The sequence below is a fragment of the Canis lupus genome, chromosome 38, assembly GCF_011100685.1.
Source record: "Canis lupus familiaris isolate Mischka breed German Shepherd chromosome 38, alternate assembly UU_Cfam_GSD_1.0, whole genome shotgun sequence".
In the NCBI taxonomy this organism is placed as follows: domain Eukaryota; kingdom Metazoa; phylum Chordata; class Mammalia; order Carnivora; family Canidae; genus Canis; species Canis lupus.
The window spans coordinates 15,407,521-15,427,660 of record NC_049259.1 but is presented as its reverse complement, the minus strand read 5'-3'; the positions used below and the strand labels follow the sequence as shown (position 1 = coordinate 15,427,660).

General features: G+C 41.4%; 1 protein-coding gene across 1 annotated transcript; it reads left to right on the top strand.

The window, feature by feature from the left end:
* The first annotated feature begins 357 nt into the window (after positions 1–357).
* On the top strand, positions 358–19,717 carry SLC30A10 (solute carrier family 30 member 10). The gene is made up of 4 exons (XM_038586436.1): positions 358–805; positions 11,126–11,174; positions 11,792–12,141; positions 14,525–19,717. The coding sequence occupies exons 1-4, from the start codon at positions 358–360 to the stop codon at positions 15,022–15,024; spliced, it is 1,347 nt and encodes a 448-aa protein (XP_038442364.1). The 3' UTR covers positions 15,025–19,717.
* Positions 19,718–20,140: the final 423 nt, after the last annotated feature.

Genomic DNA, 20,140 nt, shown 5'->3' with positions numbered 1-20,140 from the left:
CCAACACTGGAAAGTCCAAAGCCACGGATGAGCTTCTGCATGATTCAAAGACACAGAGGTCCTTGGCTTTTATAATGAAACACACTGTAAACAAAAGAAACCCCTCAAGTCTGCATCCGAAGCCAGTGTCTTCAATTTTCATAAGTCCCAATCACGTGACATCTCTTGCTTAATTGCCCTTTAAACTGTTTTATGATTTTATAGCAGCCTATAAAAGGTGATTTCCAAATATGACAAGTGCTGAAAGGCTGAATGGGAGAGTTATCCAGGAGTCATAATAACTAAATCTGTAGCCTGCTCCCCTAACAACTCAGCCTTCCCAGGAGAGGGCAAGGAACTGCCCAAGAGCCGGGCGCCATGGGGCGATACTCAGGAAGAAGCTTCCGACTGATTCTCATGTGCATCGTGAGCATCCTGCTCTTCGTGATGGAGCTAGTGATCGCCAACATAGGCAATTCTCTCTCCTTGGCCTCCGATGCTTTCGCCGTCCTCTCCCACTTTCTGTCTATGATCATAGCTTTGTTTGGTGTGAGGGTCAGCAGTATAAAACAGCACAGAAAGAGCACTTTTGGCTTCCTCCGGGCGGATGTGGTGGGAGCATTTGGCAACTCCATTTTTGCTGTGGCTCTGATGTTCAGCATCCTGGTGGAAGCTGTCAAAAGGTATATTAATCCCCAGAAGACGGAGGAGCCCCTGCTGATTCTCAGTGCTGGAATTATCGGGCTATTATTCAATATCCTCAACTATGTCATCTTGGACTGCTGCTACTGCACGGCACACATGCCCCAGGAGGACACTGAAACAGGTAAATAGTACTTAGATGTTGTAGCAGATTTGGTGGCCCTCTTGGCCATGACTTTTCAAAAGATCTTTCTCAAAGGAATGGCCTCCAGTCTAAAGTTCCTTGCGAGCTGGGTGACATCAGGCTGCTTTCATCTTGGGTTGGGGGGGCGGGTTGTCTTTAATTTTTAGTTCCAACGGCTGAAAAGCATTCAGAGAAGCAGAGAGGGAGGAAAGGTATTGAGCAGGGTCATGAAGGAACAATTTGAAAGGAAGTGGATGTGGGATTGAAAACACTCTCATTTAATTAGTGGACAGGTGTGACAGGGTGGTGTTTGAATTTAAAAATAATATTTTCGTGTTCCTGTAAAATATGTTAAAAAAATACCGGACTACCTAATGAGCTGATATCAAGCAAAGTGTCAAACAAGTGGCTAGGCTGATAAACTCTTAGGAATATATACTGGGAGAATTTACATAAAATAGAGAAAAAATAAAGGAAATGATCTAGTGAACTCTGTCCTTTTTAAGATGGAAATATTTGTACTTAGTTATTGTATGCATCCATCCTATTTGAGAAAAAGGAAAACTATTTACATGCAAACCTTTAGAAGGGACTTAAGAATGGGTACTGAACTTACTGAGTCATCTGTCAAAAGATGGAGTTAAATCTTGGAAGAGAACAATAAATCTAAAGTGATAAATTCAGAAGATTAAATTATTAGATGGAAACTTGTTTCTTTATTGCCACAATAGGAATTAAATATATATATATATATATATAAAGCTTCTTGCAGGAGAGAGAAATTTTCAGCCCCATAGCATGAACAGACCAGGTTCAAATCATGGCTCTACCACAGGGCAGCAGTGGTGTCAGCTCATCTCACCTGTCTGCCCACAGGCAATACGGAGATAGTAAGAACTAAATGGGATCCTAAGTGTTCAAGCACTTAATAAATAGGCACTTGGTAGAGAGTAACTTTTGTTTTCTTAAAAAAATCACAATGTAAGCCTTTGAATTATATATATACATATTATGTATAATATTTATTAGTAACCCAGTACCATTGAATTTTAACTGCTCATCTGGCTTTTAAGAATTTTCAAGATTTTCCTTTGTTTAAAAAAATTGTATTTATTTATTTATTTTTAAAGATTTTATTTATTTATTTATGAAAGACACAGAGAAGGAGAAGCAGTGACACAGGCAGAGGGAGAAGCAGGCTCCATGCAGGGAGCCCGACGTGGGACCAAATCCCAGGACCCCAGGATCACATCCTGGGCCAAAGGTGGCACTAAACCACTGAGCCACCCAGGCTGCCCAAAAAAGTTGTATTTATTTATTCATGGGAGACAGAGAGAGAGAGAAGCAGAGACATAGGCAGAGGGAGAAGCAGGCTCCCTCTGGGGAGGCTGATGCGGGACTTGAGCCCCAGGATCACGCCCTGAGCTGAAGGCAGACGCTCAACCACTGAGCCACCCAGGTGTCCCCCAAGATTTTCCTTATTTGATGCTGATCAGTTTTCTCTCACTAGTAGGGGTGTTATACAACTAAACCTGGGGAGCCTTAGCATCTATATTTGCATTTTTCATTGTATTTCTCCTGTCTTTGCTAGTGTAAATTGTGTCAGCTGGGTCCAGTCCTTTACCCAATCTCTGTCTAAATTTTCCTACTTGTGGAATGTATGTTATGAGAGCAGCTATAGTATGTATTAGCTAGAAAAGGGAACAAACAAGAAACTAGAATATGTATCTTTATTCAATCTAATGAATTGATTAAAGTATTTTAAAAAGACAGTAATAAATTAACTTGATATTCTAAGCCTTGTTTCTATCACTCATCATGTAGAAATTATTACTTGAAATTCCAGATTATAAAATTCACATATGTGATATAAGACAAAAATCCATTTCTTATTGCTAAGTATAATTTTAAGGCAAAGAGGCAAATTTCAAACAAATGGTTAGTATTGGCAGTGGAAGTGTTGCCATCACTAAACTTACCATTGTGTTTCAGACATATGACATACACCTGCATATAGCAAAAGCAATTTAGACAGAGGGTTTGACTCTTGAACCAATGTGAAAATTGGTAGACAATAGTAGTTTTATTTTTATAAAGTGAATTATTATCAGATATGTCTTAGTTCAGTTCTTGTTTGGGAAATGGTGCTTTCCAGTGTCTATGTTCATGCTAAGATGACAAAAAGAGGCTTAAGACAAATATTTCACCCTGACTGTATCAGTTTCTATTGCCTTGATTCCAGAATATCTGTCTTCTTTTAATGCGTTGGATGCTATACAGTATGCTACTTAAAAAAAAAAGATTTTGTTTATTTATTTGAGAGAGAAATAGCATGAAAAAGAGAGAGAGAGCACAAGCAGGGTGAGGGGCAGAGGGAGAAGCAGCCTCCGCACTGAGCAGGGAGCTCAATGCAGGACTCGATTCCAGGACCCTGGGGTCATGACCTGAGCTGAAGGCAGATCCTTAACCAACTGAGCGACCCAGGTGCCCAACATGCTACTTTAAATAACCAAGCATAGTGTTAGTTGTACACATTCAGCTGATGTTTTAAGATCTATGTTCTTCACTTTATTTTTTGGTGAATTTGAGATTGTATTATCCTATTAGAAATTTCAGAATGTTTAAACCCACCAAGTAATTTTAGAATATCTACTTAGCTTCTTTACATTGTGTCTTGAGTTAGGTATTTAGCACTTTTACTATAACATACATTTTGATATCTTCCCCATCACTGAAATAAGTTTAAGCTTTTTTAAAAAAAATAATATTATTTATTTATTCATGAGACACACACACACACAGAGGCAGAGACACAGGCAGAGGGAGAAGCAGGCTCCATGCAGGGAGCCCGACTCGATCCTGGGTCTCCAGGATCAGGCCCTGGGCTCAAGGCGGCGCTAAACCACTCAGCCACCCAGGCTGCCCTAAAGTAAGCTTTTGAATGAATCTCATTCACAGACATTAACCCAATTTTCATTGTCTTTCATTTCAAGAAGGAATGTGATTAACCCATACATATGAATTTATAGCAGGAGGTATATAATACGAAAGAAAAATGACTCTTGACTTCAGAAGATTTGACCTAATGGATAATTATTACATGCTAATTTAGTAGGATAAAGAATTTCTGCGTGTCTAAAACCCTAACTTGTAGCTCTGTGGTACTTCATGGTTTAGTGATCAAAATCAGAATAACCCATTACTGCTTCTGTGGAATCTGTGGCTGGAGAGAATGTATACATAGCAAATCTTCTATCTGTCCTGATTCTGTGGATCTTTAACTCCTTCTGCTTTATCTGTCTGATGTGGGAATTGATGCCAGTTACATCTGATGTTTGACATCATAGGAAAGTAACAATAAGACCACTGACTTTAAATATCAACAGAATAGACTGTCTATGCAGCTAAGGCTTAAAAACATTGCTGGGGTTCATGGAGTAAGAGAAGTTGGAGAATCAGACAGGTGGAGCCAGAAATTAAACAAACAGAATAGAACAAAACAAAAAACCCTGGGAGAAAGGAATGTACAGAAGATTCAGCTGAGATGAAGGAATCTGGAAGCCATGGGTCAATCCCAACTGGCCCGAGTCCATCCCTGACATGCTAAGTGATCGGGAAAGCAGGTATTTTGGGCTAAAATAAAAGGCAAAATGAAAAAAGTAAAAATCGCAAGTGTGAAAGAAAAAACAAGAGGGAAAGTCTGAAATTTGGATGGCTACACGTGTTTGGGGAAAGAGCAAGGGGTTAAAACAACATGTAGATTCCGCCCAGGAGATGCTATGATACCAAACATTCTCTTTCTCTAGATTTAGGGACTAAATGTGCTTTTTTTTTTTTTTTCCAAACATTTTTTCCTAACTGTTTACTTGATTTTCCTTGACTTTCACATTATCTTTTATGTTCATATTTTATTTTTATTTTTCTTTCTCTCTCTCTTTATTTTTTTTAAGATTTTATTTATTTATTCATGAGAGACACAGAGAGAGAGATAGGCAGAGACATAGGAAAGGGAGAAGCAGGCTCCCTGCAGGAAGCCCAACCCAGGATCACGACCTGAGTCTAAGGCAGATACTCAACTGCTGAGCCACCCAGGCATCCCTGCTTTTATTTTTCAAGATTGAATTTTCTTTAAAATATAACAGATAGAATTCTCTATGCCCTAGTTCTATACTTGAACAGATAGATTACCTTTATATACGTTGACCTTTATTTCAAACCAGAGACAATTTTGTACAGCTCTGTCTGGGATAGATTAGGCTTGCCGTTTATATAATTGATAATTAAATGTTTATAGCTGAAATATCTGCTTATTATTTTTATTCTGTTTCTTACAAAATGGCTTTCCTTTGAATTTACTTGATTTGGTTTAGTTTTGAGTCCAAATAGTGTTCATTTCTCTCTCTCTCTCTCTCTTTCTCTCCACCCCCCTTCCCATCCTCCCTGTGCCTATCCCTCTCCTTCTTACCACCTTCCTGGCATTATGTTCCCCCAACCAAATCACTAGAGGCAGTGACAGCACAGTAATCAACAAAATTCATGGTTGCAGGAGGTTTTAACCCACTGTTGATCGGTTGCTCTTACCAGCTCCTGGTTTAGACTTAGTACTAGTTAGGACTCACTACTACAGCCCGATGGGAGCCTTTCACGTGCACAGTCTGGTAAACCCTGAAAGCAAATCTGGTTTCTTTCCAGGAAGAGCAAATTGGATCCAGGGACAAGCCAAGTGAGCAAGGCTCTGAGAGTCTTAGGAGGGGCAAGACGGCATCCGCTTCCTGCCTCCTGGTAGCAAATAGCAGGCAGTCAACACGAGGTCAGAATCCGCACCATCAAGTGCAGCTTTTCAAACTGCAAAGGGGAAGGAGTCCTGGGCAGGAGTTCCCCGACTTCTCTGTCTCGTTCAGAGGCAGGATTGGAACGATTGGGAGAGTGCAATAATTATTACATAATTTTAAGAATCACGCTGAATTCCCAGAAGCAGTTACTTTGCCATTTGTCCGTATCTGACACCATTGTTTTCCAAGCCCCGTCTTGGGTTTGGAACAATTAACTTCCACATGAGGGGCTCAGTGATAAGGACACACCTGTCACAGCTCATGGTACATGTCCCACGGTGGATGTTCCACATATTATCTTATATCTTTTTCCATCTGTTCTCTATAGCTTGGTGAATCGCTCCCTTCTCTGGTTGCCCAGTGACAGGGCTCTGGGTCAGTTCTAGGAAGTCAGTAGGAAAGATTAACCGAAGATTGAAAAATAGGAGCTATTTCACATTCGTGAAGTCAAATTCAACTGAAGAAAGAAAAAAAAAAAAGGATAAACCAGCTCCTTGTTCTCAGCCATTTTCTTCTAAGACACAGAGGCTGTTCTGACAGCGATCTGAGTTAAATTTTAATGAAAACCCAGTGTTTATTGACATCTGTGGGGTGTCAGGCACTTTCGAAGTGTACAGACAATACCCGCAGCACCACGTGGCATACATTTGGACAATTGTATGTTGAGTTTTTTTGGTTGTTTGTTGGGTTTTTTAAATGATTTTATTTATTTATTCATGGGAAAGAGAGAGAGAGAGAGAGAGGCAGAGACACAGGCAGAGGGAGAAGCAGGCTCCATGCAGGAAGCCCGATGTGGGACTTGATCCTGGGTCTCCAGGATCACACCCTGGGCCGAAGGCAGGCACTTAACCCTGAACTACCCAGGCATCCCGACAATTGTATGTTTTATGAAAGAATTAAGATGTATTGCATTGAATTGGAGAATTATATGTATTATGAGAGAATATTTGCTATTCTCATTTACAGACAAGAAAACAGATTGAGAGTCAGATCCGGTCATGCAGGTAGTTCATGGTAGAGTTACAAAGAAATGACAAGGTTGAGTCTAGGCCCTTAATTAAAGACCCTATTCTGCTCCACCAAGAAAAGAAAACAGTGAAAAACTGCTTGGCAATAATCACAAAATAGCATGTCAAAAAGTGCCAATTAATATACTATAAACTGAATCCCAATTCCAGTAGCTGAGTGGCCTCCAGAAAGTTGCTCGAACTTTCTAAACCTCAGTTTCTCCATCTGTAAAATGGGTAGTATCCATCTCATAAGGGGGTTGTGAGAGCGAAATTGTATTGTGTGTGTGAACTGCCCAGTGTTGGTGTTGGTGGTTGGTGGTGATTGTCCGGGGGCTGAAGGGGCAAGGAATGTATGAAATATTAGTAAGGCCCCTCTGCAGATAAGTCCCTTGCTCTACTCCACAACCACGACTGGCAGCCCACCTTATCCCTGAACAACACTCATACTTGTTTGCTGTTAGTTATACATTTGATCAATAGAGATCCATCACTATTCCTGGAGAACCACACAAAACATATCTTACTGATGACAGGTTGGTAGTGTCCTTAGTGGGGTAAACCAGAGGAGCATGGACCAGTCACCAGAAAATACATGTTTTGGTACTTCTTTCCTTATTCACTGGGTCTGACAACGGAGAAGATACTTAAGCACTTTGAGCTTCATCCCATGTATCATTACACCTACTTTAAAGAATCAATATGCTTTCCTTTTGATAAATAGTAATACCTTCACAATGCATGATATTTCAGAGGGTCCTTATAAATGTTATCTCCCTTGTCCGTCAGTGCTCCAGATAACACTTTGTAGAAGGGGATTGCTTATGTTTTTCAACTGTTAAAAATTATACATTTTAAACTCCAGTCCAGCTTTTATCAAGCTGATGTAGTGGTATTAACATCAGACCTTGTCACTCATTAAAGTAATGTCACCCATAAAATAAAATGTGGCTCATATTTTCAAGTTGTAAATGAAGAAACAAAAGGCCTTTTTTTAATAAAAAAGATTTTACTGGTTTATTCATGAGAGACACAGAGACACAGGCAGAGGGAGAAGCAGGCTCCCCATGGGGAGCCTGATGTGGGACTTGATCCCAGGATCCTGGGATCACGACCTGAGCCAAAGGCAGATGCTCAACCACTGAGCCACCCAGGTGCTCTGGCACCACCTCTTATTTTGGGGCACGTGGCCACAAATCGCATTTATATGTCCACAGAATGCCATTTTGTCTCCGATGCTACTCAGCTACTCAGAATCCTAAAAAGTATTGCCAAGAGGAAGCTTTAGCTTCATTAAAGCATTTTCCAGGTGAGACCATTCACTTGTAACCATGAGTGAGCTATTAGAATTTTGGATTATTATTAATTCTACTGAATGGATCTGTGGGATACTTGGAGAGGCAAAATGAATCTTTTTTTTTTTTTGGGAAAATCAGAAAAAACCCCAACAACAATAACAGCCATACACGAGCTTCTAAAAATTTCCACATGAATCACTTTTTAAAAATTGAACAGCAACAGGGGAATTTCTAAAGTGCTTGGTGGTGAATCTTTCTGGAAAGAGACATCTAAAATGAAAAATCTCTACCCTTTATCTTTCTTTGGGTTCAATATAAAAATATGTATATAGTATATGCTATATATAGTGTGTATCAAATACATACTATAATATTATATATGTATCATAGATTTTCCATAGCATTTTAACTTTTCAGACAACATTCAGTTAATTATTCATTCTTATGTTGCAGAGAAGGAGAACAGGTAGGTGGAAAGATGCTAAGAGGAATGAAGAGTGGGACAGTACATATTGTGACCCTGTTTGGGAAGCATGTTTTATGGCAAATTTGTATGATCTGGCTAATCTTTAAAGCTGTTGGAACTCCTAGGTGGAAAAATCGGGGGGGTAAAGCACCTCACTGTACCTGGCTCAGCCCTGTGGTCCACAGGTACTGACCAGTGTCCATCTCTGGTTTCTGGCAGAGGTGAATAATGCAGTGCCTGAAAGATTGGGATTTGGGCTCAAGATGCCTGGGTTTGGGATCTTGGCTCTGTCATTTAAAACTCTGATTTTGGGAAAGTTTTTGGACTCTCTAAGCCTCCAGCTCTCTCTCTCTAAAATAGTATCTACTTCACAGGTGGTTGTTAGATAAAGGATGTGATATGGGAGGAAAAGCAGCTACCCTGTTTAGGGGGTGCATGCTTGTGCCAGGCACCATTCATGAGTGAGTTGCTTAGCATTTGTAAGAATCTCACCGGGTGGGAGCTGTTGTCTCTCAGGTAGTGAGAGGAATTGCTGGGCTCAACCCTGTGCTGCCTCTGCTTCAGTGGCCTTTCCACTTTCAGGCCAAGGGGGAGGCTGGCCTCAGCTTAGGTCCTACGTCCTCATCTCCGAGCCACAATTCAGAGAAGGCCCACAGGATGTTACAGCTGGAAAGGCCTTAGTGGGAATGGACTCCACCCCCTCGCTTTGCAGGGTGGGAAGGTTTCCTTTGCAAGGAAACAGGGTCCCTAGAGTCCGGTGACTTCCCAAGTCACCCAGGCTAGCAGCAGAGGCAAGTCTGGCACCTGCCTTCACATTTCCACCGCTTCCCAGTTTTGGACGCTGCCTGTACGCTCCAGGAAAGATGGTTTGTTTCTCCAGTGTAGACAGTCCACTGAGTGGTTACACTTTTGCCATTTAAGTGGTTGCTCTAGAAAGCACGACTGTCTTCCCAGATCTGCAGGGGAGCAAACGACTGATGGGGATTCTCGTGAACAAAAATCATTTCTGGATTTTAATTAGTGTTTCTCTTATTTCAATGGAATAAAACAAATGCCTTCTGAGAAACACAGTCCATCTTCTGCAAAGCACAGTGAAAGCACAATCCTTTAAAGATTCTCGTCAATTGTAGCGGTTGGTTTTATTTGATGGGATCAAAAGGGATACATTAAAAAATGTTGCAACAGCATGTCAGAAAGATAATTAACTTTTTGTATTTCAGTATAAGTATAAATAGATACACCACAACCCTGACATCATTTGAAAATAAGTCTCCTTGGATGAGATGCTTCTTTCTGATTGTTTTTTTCCAATAAGAAAGATCTCTCATCTTTCCATAACCACTTGTTATTGCCCAGGGCTAGTGCGCTGTGTTTCTGGTTTACCAACAAACTCAACGACACTGATGGCTTTTCCAAATGCTGGGACACATCAGATTTCAACTTATGTCAAATTGCTGTGTTATAAGCCAGTTTTTCTGAGTTTTTTAAAGAATCTCAAGACAGGAAGTGAGGGCCAGCTGTTAAGATGTCCTGTCATTCATTGTAAAGCTACCTTGGGAGCAGTTTGACTAATTGGATGATTGAGCTGCCTGCCAATCCATCTTTGTCTCTCAGGTAATGTTGCCTGGCTTATTTTCTGAATCAGAAAGGTGATCAGATCACTTCAGAATCTGCTCAGAGATCTTCACCGCCTCCAGAATAAGGTCCTAACACTGCTGACATTCGCGGGCTTGCTGTGCCAGTGTCAGCACTCCTTTCTAGGCATTTCTGCCCTCTTCTCCTTGGCTGCCCCATCATCTCCGAGACCTGTACTGTCTCTCTCCTACCCCCGCCCCTATTCCCATCCAGTGCACACTTACAGTGAGATGAGAAGTGCTCAGTTCAAGTTGAGCCTCTGCCTTTTACTAAGCTAAGTGACCTTGGACAAGTAACTTAATGTCTCTGAACTTCAGTCTCCTTATGGATCGACTCTCGGGACTTTCTCTTCGTGGCTCAGAACAGGGCCTGGGGAGTAAAAAGCTCTCTCAGGGGTGTGAGGGGAAAGGGGACACAGAATTAGAAAGAATGGAATTGTTTAATGTATTTATTGAATCAGGATCCTATTCTAATACCTAAACACTCAGCCAGAAGGAGATACATTTTACTCCTATATTATTTTGGGGCAACGTGGCCACAAATCGCATTTAGTATGTCCACAGAATGCCATTTTGTCTCCGATGCTACTCAGCTACTCAGAATCCTAAAAAGTATTGCCAAGAGGAAGCTTTAGCTTCATTAAAGCATTTTCCAGGTGAGACCATTCACTTGTAACCATGAGTGAGCTATTAGAATTTTGGATTATTATTAATTCTACTGAATGGATCTGTGGGATACTTGGAGAGGCAAAATGAATCTTTTTTTTTTTTTTTTTTAAGATTTTCTTTATTTATTCATGAGAGACACAGAGACACAGGCAGAGGCAGAAGCAGGCTTCTCACAGGGAGCCCAATGTGGGACTCAATCCCGGGACCCTGGGATCACTCCCTGAGCCCAAGGCAGCCGCTCAACGGCTGAGCCACCCAGGCGTTCGGGGCACCGGATCTTCTCTGTTAGGATTGCATATTTTCTGGATCATAATTAAAACCCTTAAGAGTGGTTCCCTGCGTTAAGGGCAGCCACAATTTGGGTTATTGTCTCTTTGATTTGAATCTTATTGTGACAAATGGCTCTTTTTTCAGTGGCAGTGCTGCCGGAGGCTCTTCCCGAGGACGCCTTGAACCAGATCCAGTTTGAATGACTCGGGCTAAGGGGGGAGTAGCAGAGGCATGTAGGGAAAGGGGAAACAGACTCAGGAAGAGAGAAGACAAGGAATAATAAGAACCGCTCTTTTGTTATTAGTTCCCTCTCCTCTTCAAAATGCTTAAAACAATTAATTAACTTATCTATTTTTAAAAATTTTTATTTATTTATGATAGTCACAGAGAGAGGCAGAGACATAGGCAGAGGGAGAAGCAGGCTCCATGCACCAGAAGCCCGATGTGGGATTCGATCCCGGGTCTCCAGGATCACGCCCTGGGCCAAAGGCAGGCGCCAAACCGCTGCGCCACCCAGGGATCCCTGCTTAAAACAATTTAAATCCCAGATATTTGTCTCAAAGAATAAGAAACTATTTGCATAGCCTCTTTTCCGGTTTGGTGGCTTCTGATGAGTGGCAGGTGGCAGTGGTGTAGCATTAGGAACCCGCACGGTCCCTCTTCCCACGCGTGTCTGCAGCTCAGAATCTTCCGAGGCTGTTGCAGGTTCTCTGGGTTCTGGGATGGTGGCCTAGGGCTTTGTTTTCTATGAAGTAGTTGACTTTTTTTTTTTTTTTCATTTGAATCCATCCTGCTGTCCTAACCAAAAAGAAAACAAATAACAACTGATATATTCTTAGACTTGGGAACCCGGGTCACTGCGTGTTCCCAGCTCCCAAATTTGGATCTGTGCTTTAGTGGCCTTTCTTTCTCCCCGGCAGGTGTACTTTTGCATGTGATGGGCGATGCCCTGGGGTCGGTGGTGGTGGTGATCACGGCCATCATATTTTATGTGCGTCCCCTGCAACCTGAGGACCCATGTAACTGGCAGTGCTACATCGACCCCAGCCTGACTATCATCATGGTTATCATCATTTTGTCATCTGCCTTCCCACTCATCAAGGAGACTGCTGCCATTCTGCTGCAGATGGTCCCCAAAGGAGTTAACATGGAAGAGCTGAGTAAGTCAGATGCTTCTTATCTAGAACCATGCCCGCTTAATGCTCTTCAGGCCAAAGGGCCAGCGCTATTTCAAAGCAGTGTTTGATTTATGTATCCTGAAATACTTTAAATCACCTGGCAAAAGAAACATCTATCATATGTTTTGTAGCCTAGTAGGATGACTCACAGCTCCAAGAACCAAAGGTCCTTTGCAACCCATGACTGATTCCACTGCAAAGTTTTGAGTATATAATGCTTGGGCAGTACCTGTTCCTCGGCTTTTACCTTCATGTCAAAGATTTATTTTAATTCCAATAAGATTACCCTGCCAAGAACTTGATCTTTAATCTCCTTATTCTGAAAACATGAATCACTGATTCGTATTCTAGATCCTGCTTTCTTGTTAATTGATTTTTTTATGGGCACGCAAGTCACCATGTCTAATACCATAAAAAGGACCGTGTTTTAAATTCAGATCATTCATGACCTCGTTCAGTAATGAAATCTGTTCCTTTGCTTTGCTCAAACAGAAAATCAAACTCTTACCTTAGTCAGGCGCATCTGTCCCTCCATATTTTGGAGACTTTGCAGAGTTCTAAATGAGAACTATCCAGATGTTGACAAGAAACTGAATGTGCGCCTTTATTTCTAATGGTTCTAAATGGAGATTATGTTTTTATAGAAAAAAAGCTTTCTTGCATATTTGCTGTTACACTCTATCATTGCTTCACCAGTGAGCCAGGAACCATGCAGATAGAGCCCAGCCCTCTATGAGGCTCAAAGTTGGAAGACCTTACATCATGTCAGATCCCTGAAATGAGGTGTGAATGGGTCTTAATACATTGTGTGGCCACAGCTAGGCTTTCCCCTGGGAGGGTGTGATTTATGGTGGTCAGTGTAGGTCGTAGCCCTCCCAGCCCCATGTTCAGTAGCATGCACTGGGACCAGCTGGTCCAGCCATTGCTAACAGCTGGTGCTTCTCCTACAGTCCTTCCCCCTGGATGTTCTTTTTGCGTTTTGGAGCCTCATCTTTGGCAGCATTGCTTACTTTACGGTCTCAGAGTCAGTTAGGTGTGGCCAGCGCTCTGGCTGCTTTACTGTACAGAGGTAAAGTAATCCGCCTTCATTTCCTGCAGTCTGCCCAGTGCTGCAGGGAGAGGAGGTAGGAGGTGGGGAAGGAGATACCGGGAGCAGATACGCAGCATTGTCTCCACCTTCCAGAAACTTGTTTCCCAGCTGAGGGAACAAGATAAACATATCAAAACAATTTGTGATATATAATGGCTTATCTTGCCTTTTAACAAAGTAAGATATATATATTATATTATTTACACACATTTAAAAATAGATGATAATGGCAGTAGCAACACTTCTCTGGCACTTATTACGTGCTAGTAGTGTTCTCGGTGCTTTATTTATATTCACTTATTTAAATCCTGAAAGTAAACCTATGGGGAACTATCATTATTATTCCCGATTTACAGATAAGGAGACTGAGGCACTGCAGGTTAGGTAAAGTACCCAAGACCAGTCTAAACTGGGATTCAAACTCTAATTGGCTACAGGGTCTTTGCTCATAATCATCATTCAACATCATCTCTCTAAATACATGCTCATTTGAGAAACTATGGAAAATATAGAAGACTTAAATTAAAAAAAGGAAATCTCTCATAATCCTGTCACCCAGAAATTACCACTTTTAATTTTGAATCAATCCATCAGTAAGACAAAGCTTTATCTGTATAAAATGTGTGTGTGTGTGTGTGTGTATACACTGATGCTTGTTTTAAAAAAAGAAAAAAATCGTGCTGTATATACAGTAAAACTATTTGCTTTTTCACTTAAAGATACCTTCTGTGCCTTTTCTCATATCCTGAAATATGCAACTTACTTATTAATGGCTGTCATATTCTTTTATATAATTGATTTAGCTATTTCCTTATTTCCATTTTTTTTTTTCGTTAATACAAAGAACATTGCTCAAACCATTTTTGTACATGAATCTTTGGGTATTTCCTTTTAGGTTAACTTCCTAGTACTAGACACGCAGGTGAAAGTTTTTGGGCCTCGTTGCCAAGTTCTCTTCTTTCAAATCGGCATCCTACTTTATACTCCTGACACACCCTGGGTGTCTTCCCTTGTAAACTCAACAACCTTGGAAATTTTGGGGGGTGTTGTTAAAGTTATTTTCTTGGATTGTTCTTTATGGGTTCATGATGGGTGGTATAGGGACTCGGAGAGGAGAAAGAAGAGTATGGAAACATGTCCCCAGATCGGTACAGCTCTTTTTCTTCCCATTGTTGTAAATCCATCATTGAGAATGCCTTCAGGGACCATGTCCCTCCCATAGAGGTACCTTGTTTCCAGTAGCCTTAGCTAATTGTTCGCTCTCCCTCGTTGTAGTGAGTAAACTCTCGGCCGTGCCCGGGATTAGCAGTGTACATGAAGTGCACATCTGGGAACTTATAAGCGGAAAGATCATCGCCACCCTGCACATCAAGTATCAGAAGGACAGGGACTATCAGGACGCCAGTAGGAAAATTCGAGAGATCTTCCACAGTGTGGGAATCCACAACGTGACCATCCAGTTTGAGCAAGTGGACTTGAAGGACCCCGTGGAGCAGAAGGACTTGCTGTTGCTCTGCAGCTCCCCCTGCATCTCCAAGGGCTGTGAGAAGCAGCTGTGCTGCCCCCCCGGGGCCCTGCCTCTGGCCCACGTCAATGGCTGTGCTGAGCACAACGGCTGTCCCCCTCTGGACACGTACCCAAGTGATGGCCTCAGGAGGCGAGAAACAACAGAAGTGGCTATTGAAGTATCGTTGGACAGCTGTCTGAGTGAGCATGGACAAGCCCCCAGCAAAAGTCAGGAGGACCCACATTATGTCAACAGCACGCATTTTTAATCTGGTCCCCGCATACACAGACTGTATAGACGAGGCTGGTTTCTGGAAAGACCTCTGTGGGCTCTAGGCACTGATCAAAATCGTGGTGCGCACGCTCTGTGTTGTTTGGGATGTTAATTGCATGTGTCTGTTAATTCCTCTGTGCCTGAGAACCCCTTTAGGTCGTGCTGGGGGTCTCATGCTGCTCTTCAACAAACTGGCTGTTTTAGTTTGAGCATTTATTTTAAGAAGCAACCTGCACTCGCATACGTGTCGGGGACATTGAGGGCTGGGACCCCGTGGTGGTGGACACAGGATTCAAAGTGGTTCTTGTTTTAAAGTGATTGGAACTTGTAGCTGACTCTCAGGTGAGCTCATAGCCCAGTACACTGAAAAAGCCTAAAAGCCATGATAGCTTCCCCCCCCCCCATTCCATTATCAGATCATAAAAGAGGAAAAAGTTGGACAGTCCCGTCACTGTGGAAGTTTTTTTTTCCTTGACTCATTTTCGAATACATGTAAAATGAATACCCATTAAAGTAGAAAATATTCTCAGAACATTAGAGGAAGTGGAGTTTATTGGGGGAAGAGAGGAAGAAAATGCTTTCTGACTACCTCTTCATTTTGTGAGGTGGAGAGAAAACGAGTGTTTACTTTCCGCTGTGAAATGAACTACAGCTATAGGGTGCTTCAAGTGTTTCATGCATAAAATACTTTTCTTTTTCACTTGGAAGTGTGGGAATATTTGCACTTCCTAAAGTATGATGCAATACTAATATTGCAGAACCAGTCCAGTTGGGATCGTTCTCATTTATTGCTTAACAGTTTATTTGTCCAAATTTCCCTTGGGTCTTCTTTTCCATGATCACATTAATATATGTAGCATTTACCAGGAGAAAATGGGTATCCCTAGGAGAGAAGCATATATGGCCCTGAGTATTCATTCCTGCTAGATTGACTTTTCTTTCCCTAGACATATTTTGAAGTATTTATTATAGTTGCCAACCAGTAACTTGTTGGAGAAGTGTATGTGTAGGGAAAAATGAGAATTAATTTAATTGCTGCCTTTTAATGCATTTTGAGGAGCTTCCAATTTCCTTTACTTCCTTTTCCACTCTGACCCATGTTACCAATTTCAAATAAATTTATTATAATTTGATTTGGATCCATAATCGACATACTAATGGATTAGTAGTGGAGAACCACCTGTCACATATCGAACAAGTTGAGGCAGCAGAATTTTAATCAGAACAGTTTCAAAATAGGTCTGAGTAATGGGAGATGCCCTCATAGAGAACTAGAGTCTTCCTTGATGGGTTGCAAAATTGACAATGATCATCTCTCAGGTTGCAGGCACTGGGTCCTATTTAGAATCTAAACAATAGTCAACAGAAATGCTGGGTTGTTAATGGAAAAAGGACGCACGTTTTGCAGCACTAATACCATTTAAAAAATGTCTTTGTGTTCACTCTAAGGCTGAAATAAGTAAGCAGCTGTGATCAGTAGGATAGGAATTTTTTTCATTCCTTGAAATTTTAGAATCTGTTTTTAAATTTGCCATGAATTAGGTAAATCCCATTTTTAGTCCTAGGAGTTTATTGGACTAGTCTGTATGGCCAAGTGAGGGGTAAACTATAAGACAGCATTTTTATTTTTATATTTAATACGAAAAGTACAGCATGTACTCACAAAAACAAAGCAAAAACAAAAACGGGAGAATCTCTTTGAAGCTCACCCTGTGATGAGTGAACCAAATTCTAGACAGATGTTGGTTGAGGTGTCTTGACTGGAACCAAAGAAGAAATCTGTCCCTCACTTCCAAATTTGAAGGTCTAATCTGATTTCACATCGTTCTGCTTTTATTAAAAGGGGAAGATAATAAGTTTATAGTGTCTGTGCAGCTGGCTAAAGAAACACACGCTAGTTTGCATCTAAATAATGTTCTGTAAGTCTCTGAAGTTTCTTTTTAGGAAAGGAAAAGGCACTTAATTCCAGTATAACTAAATTGACCTCAGAAAAGTTGCTTGATGGACACTAATTCACATACAGCTAATGTGAAATAATCCCTTTTGAAGACAGTTTGAGTGCGTTTAATGTGTTCCAACAAGCTAATTAAGTGCAATATTTTTCTGTGGGGTTAGGTGGTTTCTTTTGTCCTCTTTGGTGCTGTGATGCCTGCAGTATGGTATTTTTATTTTTTTTTTTAAAGATTTTACTTATTTATTCATGAGAGACATACACAGAGAGAGAGAGAGAGAGACACAGGGAGAGGGAGAAGCAGGCTCCCTGCCGGGAGCCTGATGTGGGACCTGATCCCAGAACCTCAGGAACACGCCCTGAATCCAAGGTAGATGCTCAACTGCTGAGCCACCCATGCATCCCTTTACTTGGGTTTTGCTCTCCCTTTAGTTGTCTTGCATTTTAATTCTCCCAAGGAAAAGCAGACTTTTCTTTCCCTCTTTGAGTCAGCCTTGCCTGGTGGCAGTAGGCCTGATGAACAGTGGCTTTACGAACTCCGAGTTTCTGTCTTTTTTTAAGGGAATGAAAATAACTTTTTAAAAGTTGAGGGCAACCTCTGTGTGTCAGGTCGGGACCAGCCATCCTGAGCCCTAACCTGGAGGACATAGAGAATGGCCCTTGCTGCTGCCCTCTGTCCTCCTATCTCGATAGAAAGAGTCCTTTCCACATTATTTCAGCACAGGCTCTGGGAAGCACTGTGTCTGCTTTTATCTTCCAAATATCAACTTTGGTTGTGAAAATAGAGATTAGGGTTTTTTTTTTCATGACATTTGGCCCATGTCTCATGGGCCAAAATGTCCCATGATATTTGGGACAATAGATATATTGTCCCTCTAATTTTTGCTAAAGTATCAATAAAATAGGGAGACATTGTTTGAGGAAGAATTAAAAATATTCTCTGTATTGGTTACTTTTTTTCCTTTTTGCCACCAGCTGGCCAAACCCTAGTGGGGGTAAATCAGGAACTCCAAAGTTCAGTAGGATAGAGTGCTTTCAAGATCAAAGAAATCACTGAGGTGGATTTGGGATTATAATAAGGCAGCTGCCCTGTAGGCAGTAAGAGTCTTTGTTATGCTTTCTCAGCATTATTGACATTTTCAACTGGATTAATTCCTTGTTGTGTGGGGCCGTCCTGTGCATTGTAGGATGTTTGGCAGGATCCCTGGCCTCTGCTCACTTAGATGCACACTCATGAGTTGTGACAACCAAAAATGTCCCCAGACATTGCCACCAGTCCTCTGAGGGCAAATTGGCCTCTATTTCTGAGCCACTGACTTATCCTAAGAGTAGTTGAGAATTATTGTTGGTAAAAGTCCCTCCAGAGCCCGGTAATCATTTTAATAGAATCAGTTCTGCACAATTCAGTCTTCAAAAAATATTTTTAAAGCAGAGATCAAACCGTTCATCAAAATGACAGTCATCTCTACTTAGGAACTTTGGACATTTAAAGAAATGATATAATTTTGTGGGGGCAGCAAAGGCTTTACAAATCGGATTATGCAGATGAGTCAGTATAACAGCGAATGAGATGAAAAGCATTTGCTCTCACTGTCATGTCGTGACCCCTTCAACTCACGAATGTCCTCGGTCTGATGAATTCACTAAAAAATGAGACCAAAAGATTCCAGGAGGATTGATTCCTGGGGCTCAAGTATTTAATTCTCCACCAGTTTTAAACATGATGGTGTTTCTTCTTTTGGTTCCAGACAAGCCCCTCATCTTGGTGCCAAGGACAAGTTCAGATGCTAAAACGAATTCTGGAATTGTCTGTGGTTACCTTAACCCTTTGCCAAATCGTACCCTGTTTTTTTTCCAGGAGGTCAAGAGACATTTCTCGCTTTTCTTTTTCTTTTTCTTTTTCTTTTTTTTACATTTCTCGCTTTTAAATGTATCTTTACACTCTTGCAATTGAAGACTGCAGAAAAGGACTGTGTTAGAAAAAAAAAAAAAGAGGAAATGTGACCTGATTTACGTTTTGAATTTAGACTGAATCATGAATATGCCTTTTCTATAGCTCTGCTGTTCACCTGCTAAGTTGTTACCTGTTTGTGCTTCTGAATGTGTTTGCACATGAGTCGCCGTGGGTAGGAATGAAAGTATTGCATCAAGAAACTAAGCTGCTCCAATGGAAATTGCCTCGGACCCCAATCCTCACCGTAATCTAAATGTTAGGAATTTGGAGTTTAGCTAATGCGATGTGTCATGTTCAGGAGCTTCTCTTTTCAAGTGTTTTATTCTGGACCTTTTTGTTTACGTGGAACTTTCTTGAACATTGCTGGATGGATCAACTGTCTCCTCTTGGTACAAAGCCAGGCCATGAGACGATGAACCTGTTGTGAATTCTGGTGGGAATAATCCAGGGAGGACGATGATTTCTGGAAGGTGAGCTCTTCCTTCCAGGAGGTCTGAAGTTATGTTACAGTATTATGATGGAGTTCTGTTGCTTCAAGTCTTCCTCCCGTCCTCACAGGCGATTTTGCCAAAGTTTAATTGTCACATTTGTGGGAACTACTAAAACTTTAAGATACAAAGTTTAAATAACTCATTACTAATTGCATGTGAAATGCCCCCAGTAATGTGTGCACATTTGCATACCTGTAACAGTGAAAGTTGTTCAATGGTGCTGTAAAATAAATAAAAAAAAAAAAAAACACCACACACACATCACATGACTGAGGTGTTTGTGGAAATCAGATGGATACGCGAGAGAGTTGAACTCATTTTGTCTTTGTCTCTTACTCTAGTCATTTTATTACTCAGTAATGCTTCAGATCGGTTTTCCACTGCTGTGGGGCTTGTCTCCATCTCTATTTCGCTCCCGTCTTCTCTGTGCCCCTCTGCCACTCTTCCCCACCTGCAGTGTCACAGGCCCATCTTGGCACAAATGTCCCAAACTGACCCAGCTGACTACTTTCTGTAGCCTGGACTGACCTGGGTTTCTAGTGGGGCTTGTGTGGCCTAGGGCTGCCCAAGGGGGTTTGTGCAGAAGGGGAGCTCCTGGCATTTAGGGAACGGTGGAGAGGCTAGGCTTATTTTGGAGAAGTCCTATAGATTTTAAGGGGATCACAGTCTTCAGTTCTTCCAACTGTTTTTAACCGAATCAACCAATCAACTGATA

Bases quoted from the DNA above. Each gene is read 5' to 3' on its own strand.
- SLC30A10 (XM_038586436.1), top strand. From the start codon at position 358: ATGGGGCGATACTCAGGAAGAAGCTTCCGACTGATTCTCATGTGCATC. The intron at 806-11,125 runs GTAAATAGTACT...CTCTTTTTTCAG, and splicing joins CCAGGAGGACACTGAAACAG to TGGCAGTGCTGCCGGAGGCT. The intron at 12,142-14,524 runs GTAAGTCAGATG...CCCTCGTTGTAG, and splicing joins AGTTAACATGGAAGAGCTGA to TGAGTAAACTCTCGGCCGTG.